Source organism: Neopsephotus bourkii, unplaced genomic scaffold, assembly GCF_033783945.1.
Source record: "Neopsephotus bourkii isolate Nb327-2 ecotype Australia unplaced genomic scaffold, CSIRO-AGI_Nbou_v1 NB_1761, whole genome shotgun sequence".
Lineage (NCBI taxonomy): Eukaryota > Metazoa > Chordata > Aves > Psittaciformes > Psittacidae > Neopsephotus > Neopsephotus bourkii.
This window is the reverse complement of record NW_026902235.1, coordinates 283,092-292,272: the sequence shown is the minus strand read 5'-3', so window position 1 is coordinate 292,272 and position 9,181 is coordinate 283,092. Positions and strand designations below refer to the sequence as shown.

The 9,181-nt window shown below is 64.2% G+C and overlaps 1 protein-coding gene across 2 annotated transcripts; it reads left to right on the top strand.

Annotated features, from left to right (window-relative positions):
• The first annotated feature begins 403 nt into the window (after positions 1 to 403).
• Positions 404 to 5,246, top strand: RNF208 (ring finger protein 208). Of its 2 annotated transcripts, none has more exons than XM_061377949.1 (2): positions 404 to 1,063; positions 2,364 to 5,246. In XM_061377949.1, exon 2 carries the CDS (start codon positions 3,060 to 3,062, stop codon positions 3,855 to 3,857), a length of 798 nt encoding a protein of 265 aa, XP_061233933.1. In that variant the 5' UTR covers positions 404 to 1,063; positions 2,364 to 3,059; the 3' UTR covers positions 3,858 to 5,246. The 2 variants fall into 2 exon arrangements, with proteins under 2 accessions (XP_061233933.1, XP_061233934.1); XM_061377950.1 differs by lacking the exon at positions 404 to 1,063 and adding an exon at positions 1,149 to 1,403.
• The last annotated feature ends 3,935 nt before the right edge of the window (positions 5,247 to 9,181 follow it).

Sequence of the window (9,181 nt, the reverse complement as noted above, 5' to 3'; positions counted from 1 at the left end):
TCGGGCTCAGGCCCAGACATGGGTTTAGGGGTCCCTTGGGACACGAGGGATTCAGCATCAAGAAAAAGTAGTGGTGGGGTGGGGGTGGGGGGGTTGGGGGAGAGGGGAGCATCCCTCATTGTTGCAGCCTTTCCCCAGCCCCAAAAGCTTTGGGGGTGTTGGTGGGGGCCCTTTCCCCCTGCCCCCTGCTCCCTGGTGCTGACCCCAGCCGCTGCCACCGGAGCAGCATCGCCCATCGCCCCCCGCTCCCAGCCCGCACCGCGGAGCCATTTCCAGCGGCGGCTGCTGAGTCACTGCGGGCCCCTCGGACCCCGCGCAGGGCCCGGCCGGGGGTGCGGGGGGGAGCGGCGGGGAGCGGAGCGGGGCGGGGGTGCGGGGCGGGGTGCGGGTGCGGGGCGGCGGGCCCGGCGCTGCTGAGCGAGGGAAATGTGAGCCGGCTGCACCACTGCGGCGGCACTGCGGGAGCCGGCGGCAGCGGAGCGGGAGCGCGCAGGCAGCGCCCGCGCCCGCGAGCCCCGGGGACAGCGGGGACGGAGCCCGCCCGCCCGGCGGCACCTGCCGGAGGGGAAAGCGGGGTCCGCAGGCTGCAGCCCCCCCTCCCGCACCCGGACGGCAGCGGTGTTGCATCAGCCCCGAGCGGAGCGGCGGCTCCGCGGCCGGAGGAGGCGGCGGGAGCCGGGAAGGGAGAGCGGAGCCCGGGCCGGGCGGGAGGTGCCTCCCCGGCGCTACCTGCCGCCTCCCCCCCGCTCCCGCAGCGCGTCCCCGCGGAGCATCCGGAGCCGGCGGGAGCCCGGCGCCGCCAGCGCTGCCTTTGTGCCCCGTACCGGACCCCCCCGCGTCGGCGGGGAAGCTGCTGGAGGAGGCTGCCGGGCCGTGGGAAGCAGCGGCGGTGGAGACCCGTGGGCATCCTCGGGGAGCAGCGCCTGCATCCCTCTGCCTTTCAGATAACCTTTAGCTGCTTGGGCCTCTGAACCTCTGCGGGAACGGAGCGCGGGTCTGCAGGTTAAACTGGGGGCACGGCGGCCCCGGGAGCCCCCGTCCGAAGCACGGTGGGGCAATGCAGGTAACGACTGGCAGCCACCGGTGCTTTTGGCCGAGGCTGCCCCGGGGGGCATCACCCTGCGGGCGCGCAGGCGCGGGTGTGAGGCCGTGTGCGGGTGTGCGGGACTGCACATGTGTGCACATGTGTGTGCACCGCTGGGCCGAGCGTGGGGCTGCGGGCTGCGGGGGGAGCTGCGTCGTTTGGGCTGCTGGGAAGGGCCGCGTCCCCGCAGAGGTGATGGGGATGCGGGGTACGCTGTGGGGCTGCACCGGGGCTGTGCATGAAGGGGTGTGATGGTGCGAGTGTGGAAGCGCAGTGGTTGTGCGCAGGGATCACCGTGCCCATCGTCGGTGCGCTGCGGGTGAGTGTGTGCGTGAGAGCTGCGGGCAGAGAGCGGGGCGCGGGGGGGAGGGTTTTGAGCTGCTTGTAGGGTGCGGGATGTGGGGTGCAAGGTGTGGGGGATGCAGGTCGCGAGGCCTCCCTCCACAGGGATGCTTGCAGGACCCGAGTGCTGCCAGGGCATGGCCCCCGGGGACACCCGCGCTGGGGTCGGGCAGGGATCCAGCCCCCCATGGTGCTCAGACATCCAGGGTTGGCTCCCCCATGGCCTCTTGCCATCCCCAAGGGCTGCTGCTGCAAACAGATGGCCCCCTCGGGCCCCCTCCGTCAGGCCTGGCAGGGCTCTGCGGGAGCAGGCATCCCTCTAACAGGATTTGTGGCGTGATGGAGGAGAGCGAGCGCCTTCGCCCTTCTCGGAGGAGAGACAGGCTGTCGCCAGGGCTGCTGAGGCAGAAAATGGCCACAGGCTGGCTGCCTGCCCCCCATCTCCTGCCCCCAAACGTGGCCTGTCCTCTCCAGCAGCCCCGGGACAAGGGCAGGGAGCTAGGAAGGGGGAGAGGAAGCAGGAGGGAGGGATAATAGCAGGGACAGATCAGGAGCAAGCGACGGAGGTAAAAATAGATCCACTGAGCAGAGGAGGGGCTAAACGTGAGAGAAAACCCTGAGCAGAGGCAGGTCTGGGGGGGAGCCTCCCCCGGAGGGGTCCTACATGCCAGTGGGGTGCAGAGTGACCATCCTCCCAGCCCCGGGGCAGAGGGGGGACCCGGGACCCTGCACTCGGGGCCTCTGAGGAGATGCCTGGGGGTAAATTCCTTCCTGCTCCCACTTCCGCCAGCCCAAACATGCGGGCGGATGGACAGGACCTGCAGGGAGCAATTGCCAAATTGCCGGGATGCAGGCGGGCACGCATCCCGAGGGAGCACTGCAGCCAGCAGGTCCCTGAAGAGCCTTGGATCCAACCCCCTCTTGCTTTCATTTCCAGCAAGCAGGAAGCTGAGCTGGGCCCAGAGGTGCCAGGGGCGGACGGGACGAGGCAGCAGCGCAGGTGAGGTGCCCCCCCCCAGCGTGGGATGCTCCCGGAGCCCCTGCCCCACGGGACCTGCAGCTGAGGGCGAGCAGGAGAGCCGGGAAGTCAGAGCAAAGGAATTTGCAAACACATTCTTCAGCACCACGACGATCCCACGGCACGTAAACAGGAATTAAAGGCCCAGCAGAGGCGGGGGCCGGGGCGAGGCGGGGGCTGCCTCCGGTTCCTGCAGGACCCCCCCTGCCCCGATTCACCTGCCCTGAGCAGCGCCTGGTGCCACGGACCCAAATTTAGTGTTCCCAAGTGCAGCTGATCCAGCGTGGGAAGTGCCAGTGGAGGCAAAGCGGGGGTGCCGAGTGACGGCCAATGTCACATTAACATCCCTGCGAGGCGCTGTGGGGAGCTGATGCTTTGATCGCCTGCCCAAGAGCATCCTCCAGGGCAGGCAGGATGTTGCTGTGAGCCCTGCTCGCCCCTGCCCACCCCGGCCTCACACCCTCAGGGCTGGCCGCAGAAGAGGGGTGTGGGGCCTGCCGGCGCTGCCCCTCATCCCCAGGATGTTCTCCCGCGCCAGTGGCTGTTCCCTGTGCTCCTGCTCTGCAGCCAGACCGAGATTGAAAGCTCATCAGGCTGCCGGCATGTTTTAGCCTCATGCAGGCATCCCTCAGAGACCCCAGAGCAGTGGACAGTAATGTGAAAACAATACTCATGTCGTGTCTGAAAGGGCAACAGGTCATCATTAAGATGGAGGCAATGAAAATCATCCACCCAGAGAAGTTTTCGGAGCTGCAGGCCTCACAGCCGCGCTACGCGCCCGCCCCGCGCCGGGAGCCGCCCCTCGTGGCCAAGCGCGCGTGGCCCTCCGAGTCCGAGATCATCGTCAACCAGGCCTGCGGGGACATCCCCGCCTTGGATGCCACCCCCGGCCCCCTGCCGCTGCCCCGGACTCCCCCCCTGCCGCGGCGAGAGCGCGGGTACCAGAGCCAGCGGAAGGGCAGCTCCGAGGTCTGCTACCACCGGCAGCCGCCGTCGGACGAGGTGATCGTCAACCAGTACGTGCTGCACCCCTCGACGCCCTGCGAGCCCCTCGAGTGCCCCACCTGCGGCCACATGTACAACTTCACCAACAAGCGGCCCCGCATCCTGTCCTGCCTGCACTCGGTGTGCGAGGAGTGCCTGCAGATCCTCTACGAGTCCTGCCCCAAGTACAAGTTCATCTCCTGCCCCACCTGCAAGCGGGAGACCGTCCTCTTCACCGACTACGGGCTGGCGGCTCTGGCCGTCAACACCAGTATCCTCAACAGACTGCCGGCCGAGGCGCTGGCCGCCAACCCCGTCCAGTGGAGCAGCGACACCGACCGCAGCTGCTACCAGACCTTCCGCCAGTACTGCGGGGCTGCCTGTACCTGCCACATCCGAAACCCGCTGTCTTCCTGCACCATCATGTGAGCCCCGCGCCCCTGCCCGCACCACCGGGTGGGAGAGGACAGCACAGTGCCGCGGCCGGGCCCCAGCCCCTTCTTTACTGATGGCACAGCCCAGCGGATGCTCTGATGCTCACCATAGCTGAGGATGTGGGACCGGCATCCTTGCCAGCATTGGTGGGGGGCAATGGGGATGCTGGGACCTGGCAGCAGCCCCCCAAGCCCCAGTGGTACCTGGGGAGAGGGACACTGGGATGGGGAGCACATCTACCAGTGCATCCAGAGGCTCCATTTCCCCTGGTCCTGTGACAAGTGTCCCCAGTGTGCATCCAGCATCTCACTGTGCTCCTTCCCCAGCCGCCTTCTCCCTCCTCTCTCCCTGTGGCTCCTGAGAGTGGACACTGGGTCCCAGCCAGAGCGACACCTTCCCCATCGCCCCACACAAGGAGGTGCACGGTGCCACGCTGGGTCACCTGCGCAGCACAGGAGGTGAGGACGGGTCCCCGCTGTGTTGTCCCCCCCACACCCTGTAAGTTATTTGCCAAAGCTTTCATCTCAGCGGCCAAGCCGCCGTGCACCCGAGTCGTTGTAGCCACGCCAAGCGCCGCACCGGCCCCTCGGTTGCCAGCAGACACGCGGCCCGTTTCCTCCACAGGCCCTTGAGGAAAGCTCCACTTTATCCTCGTTTTGGAGGATTCTTGTTTTTGACCCCTCCGTCCCTGGCTGCCCCATCCCAGGCCACTGCACACTCACAAAGGCATTGAGCCGTGGCTGTTCTCCGCTCCTCTGCACTGATGCCCCATGGGATGGCCCAGGGGGGTGGCTCAGGGTCTTGTTCCCCAGGTTGCTGGCTCCAGTGAGGGGATTTGGCTGGGGAGGGGGGGCAGAGATCTGGCTCCTGCCCATGGTCCCTTCCCTGGAGCTCACCTCTGCTCTGCCCCCTGTGCAGAGGGCTGGCAGGGCGGCAGGCCCCTGGGCACAGTCTTGCTTCCTCCAGGCACCTGGAGGCGCAGGTTTGCTGCCAACAAAGCAAAAAAGAATTAAAGCAAAAGCCATAATTCACGGGTGCTCCTGTGGGGCCGAGCACCGCGACCCGGCTCCAGGGGCACTGGGGCTGGGCGAGCCAGAGGGGCCCTGCAGAGCCCCCACAGCGTCAGCTCCCAGCACTGGCTGAAGCCCAGCATCCGCCCAGGGAGCAGGGCTGAACTGACCCCCCCTGCCCATCCCGAGGGATAGGGCGATGCCGCCGGTGCAGCCCCAGGTACCACTCGCTGCCGGTGCAGAACAGGGCCGATCCCGATTCCGTGTTGCTCTGCCAATGCCTCCCGCTGCTGGTTGTGATGATGATCATGTTTTATACCCAGCCTTGATCTAACCCCATCAGTCTCCCCAATAAAGATTATATTGGAACGAATGGTGAGCAGTGTCTCGAGGGGCACGTGGCTGTGGGCAGGAGAAGGGCTGCACCTTGGTCTATGTGGTGAGCTGGGGGAGAGATCATAGAACCATAGAACAGTTTGTGTTGGAAGGGACCTCAAAGCTCCTCCAGCTCCAACCCCTGCCATGGGCAGGGACCCCTTCCACTGGAGCAGCTTGCTCCAAGCCCCTGTGTCCAACCTGGCCTTGAGCACTGCCAGGGATGGGGCAGCCACAGCTTCTCTGGGCACCCTGTGCCAGCACCTCAGCACCCTCACAGGGAAGAGCTTCTGCCTAAGAGCTCAGCTCAGTCTCCCCTCGGGCAGGTTCAAGCCATTCCCCTTGGCCTGTCCCTACGGGCCCAAAGGATATTGTGTGGAGGTACCCAGAGCAAGTGCTTTCTGCTGGACTGACACTTTCTTCTCCCACTTGGCTCTCGGCTCTGATGCAGTTGTATCCCCTTCTTGCCCAGTCCCTGGTCCCACTGCATGTGGCTGGGAACCATGGGGTACCTTGCCCACTCTATCAAGCAGACCCCAACCACACCAAGGGCTCTTAAATACCCATTGATGGCCCGTTCCTTCGTGAGTGATGAGATAAATGGGGGGTGATTTGCCATTTTGGCCCGAGTGTCACCCACTGGGCAGGGACACAGGCAGCGCTGTCACTCCATCCCCAGCAGCACACAGAGGCCACCCTGGAGCCCGGCATGCACCCGGCATCACTGGCACATGTATCAGGGGGAGCTCCCGCTGCCTGCACTGAATGGGCCCGGTGGCTGCAGTCCTCCTGCTGGGAGAGGCGGGTGCAGAAACAGCCAGGAGGATGCTCTGGGCGCACCATGGGGTGTGAGCTGTGTGTGCACACGTGTGTACATGCGTGTGCACTGCGGAGGGGGTGTGTGTGCGCACACTGAGGTTTCAGTGCAGGCACAGCCCCACCACCCAGTGCTCGCCCCAAATTCCTTCCCTCTGGAGCAGCTGCTGTCCCTGCCCTCTGCTATGGGCCACTGTGGAGCAGCACTGGTGCTTCCTGGCTCACAGCTGAGCCCTAAGGGACAGTCCCATCCCTGAGGTGCTGGCGGCTGCGGCCCCCTTGTCCTCGAGTGCTGGTTCCCCCCCAGTGGGGATTTTACGTCTGGAAAACAAACCCAAATCCCAACCCAGGGGTGCTGAATTGCAGCATCAGTAATGCAGCCGGTACCATCCCTGGTCCTGAGCATGCTGTGGCCGTGACCTGGCTCCTCACGTCTGCACCCACATCCCCACCATCCTCCATGGATGTGGGGGGCACACACACAGCTCTGGCCACAGAGCCAGGGGCTCCTGGTGTTCACAGCTTCCCCACAGTGAGCCCCATGGTGTGGCTGTTGAGGAAGCTGGGGCAGCCCCAGTCCAGGATGTGCATCGCCATCACCCTGAAGCCTCATCCTGACTCCAGGATGCGCATCTCCATCTGTGGGGCCCTAAAGACACTGCAGCAATGGGTCAGCCAGAGCAGGGGTGGCAGCAATTTTGCCCTCAAAGCAGGAATTTACCCTTTTTATTACATAAGTTGAAGGGTACAGTGTGTCCTCCCCCCCCGCCCCCCCAGTACCTCTTGGGCACAGAGTAAATTTAAAAGTGCTAATTTGATTTTGAGTTGCAATTAAAGAAAAAAATGGGGCCTTTCAGGAGTCAGTGCTGAGTGACAGCCCATTTCTCCAGCCCTATTAACCTCAAATGAGCACTCGCTGGCAGTGCTGGGGGAGACAGGGACAGGACACGGTGCCAGCGCTCACATCGTGGCTGCAGGTGCGCTAAAAGTCTGTCAAAGTCACTCCAACATCACAAGCCCTGAAACACTCCCATGGCTGCTGCAGGAGCAGGTTTGGCCACGTGTGAGCAAAGATGCTCCCAGATGTTCCCAGATGAGCTGGTTGCAAAATCTAATCATAAATGCACAGAATCCCAGACTGGTTTGGGTTGAAGGGACCTCAAAGCTCCTCCAGCTCCAACCCCTGCCATGGGCAGGGACACCTTCACTGGAGCAGCTTGCTCCAACCTGGCCTTGGACACTGCCAGGCTGGGATGAAGCTCTGGGTCCTCCCAGTGCCCAGGTTGGTCTATGATGGGAGAGGGGATTTGGGGGGTGAAATGGCTCCTGGGAATGAGTCTTCCCAAACACCCTCATTTTAGACGTGGGATGTGCCAGGAACAGGCAGGTCTCTGCTGGTTTGGGGTCTGCTTTTGGCACATGTGCAGGGATGATGTTTCCCAGCCACTCTTCCCCAGACTGGCTCCCAAGGCTGGTCCCCAGGCTTCCAGCCCCACCAGTCCCATTCTGCCCCTCCAGCCAGCGGGAGGCTGCACAATGGCACCTGTTGCTGCAGACTGGGGATGCTTGGCCCTAGTGCGGGGCTGTGCTGGGCTGTGGCCAAGCACCAGGGCTGTGCCCTCCTTGGGGACAGGCAGCCTCGAAACCTCAGCCAGGGCAGTCACACACTCAGAACAGCCGTTTGAGCAGAGAGGAAGCTGCTGCAACGGCCTCTGCCAGCGCCAGCCTTTCACAATGAGGTGCAATCCCACGGTGAGATGATGATGGAGCGTGGCACAGAACCCAAGAGGCTGCAGGTCCCAAGGGTAATGCCGGCCCCGTGGCTGGGGAGGGACTGCGGAGTGCACCAGCACCCACTGGGTTCACTCCCAGCTCCATGTTCCAGGCTGGATTCTGGTGCAAACATTGCTCCCAGTGTCCCACCACTTCCGTACCATCCCTCTGCACTCACTCTCGTGGGTGCAGGATGAGGACAGTGCTGGTGTGGCCCCAGCATGGGGGTCATGGGGGAGATGCTGCTGTTTGGGGTGGGAACGCCTCTGACCAGAGCTGGATGGAAGCTGACCCCCAACCCTTGCCTACCCTGTGCTGAGACCAGGCACACTCTACTGCTGCCAGCTGAGCACAGCTGGTCACCCGGGCTGCAGGCACAGGACACAGGGCTGCAGCAGGAGATCCAGCCCCAAAGAGCCCTGAATGGGCAGGTCCCTGCCCTGTGGGCATGGGTACCAATGTCACCGGTCTGGGGACACGATATCACCCTCCTATGCCAGCACCCGGGAGATGGGATGAAGCATTTGGGATGCAATGTCATGTGAGGGGCTTGTGTGGGGTGTCAGGGGAGGGCTGCGAGGGCCACTGGGGCAGATGGGGTGGATCTGGGGGGCTGTGCTGGAGTCTGTGCTGGGGGGGGGGGGAAAGGGCTCCACGCTGAAATGGAGCAACTGAGGTGCAGCAAAGGAGAGCTGGGGGGACTGGTGAGGAGGTGGATGAGGGCTGCACAGGGGTGCGTGTGGTGAGGCTGGGGTGCAGGAACTGCAGGAGGGTGATGGGGGCTGCAGCGGGGTGTGCACAGCATGCATATGGCTGCTGGGGGGGGGGGGTGCGGTGCTCAGTGGGGGTACAAGGGGACTGTGAGGGACCAGAGGGTGCATGTGTGGGGCTCTGGGGATGCTGTGCCAGGGACGTGCCCTGCAGTCTTCTGTAGCTCTGGGCATCTGCTGTGAGCTGCAGCTCTTGGTGCTGGTGCCTCTCACCGCTATCTCTGCACATTAAATACAACCAAGTCCTTGCTAGCAGACACTGAACCCAGCCCGTTGTGCACCCAGGAAACTGTGGCAGCACCCCTGGGCTCTGCATCACCAATGGGGTTGGTCCCACACCACAGCCCCCCAGGGAATGTGGGTGTCCTTCTCCAGCTTCCAGCCCCAAGGGGAGCCAGCAGCCACGTGCCAAAGGGCTCACCATGCTCCATCGTGTCCCTGCGGGCACAGCTCTGGCCTGGTTTGCCCAAAAGCCCACAATACCCCCATGTAATGTAGAGCAGGACACAGGCCAGGCCTCCTGTCTGGTGGCAGCCCCCCCACCCCGGGTGTCTGAGGCCCCCCAGCCCTGTTG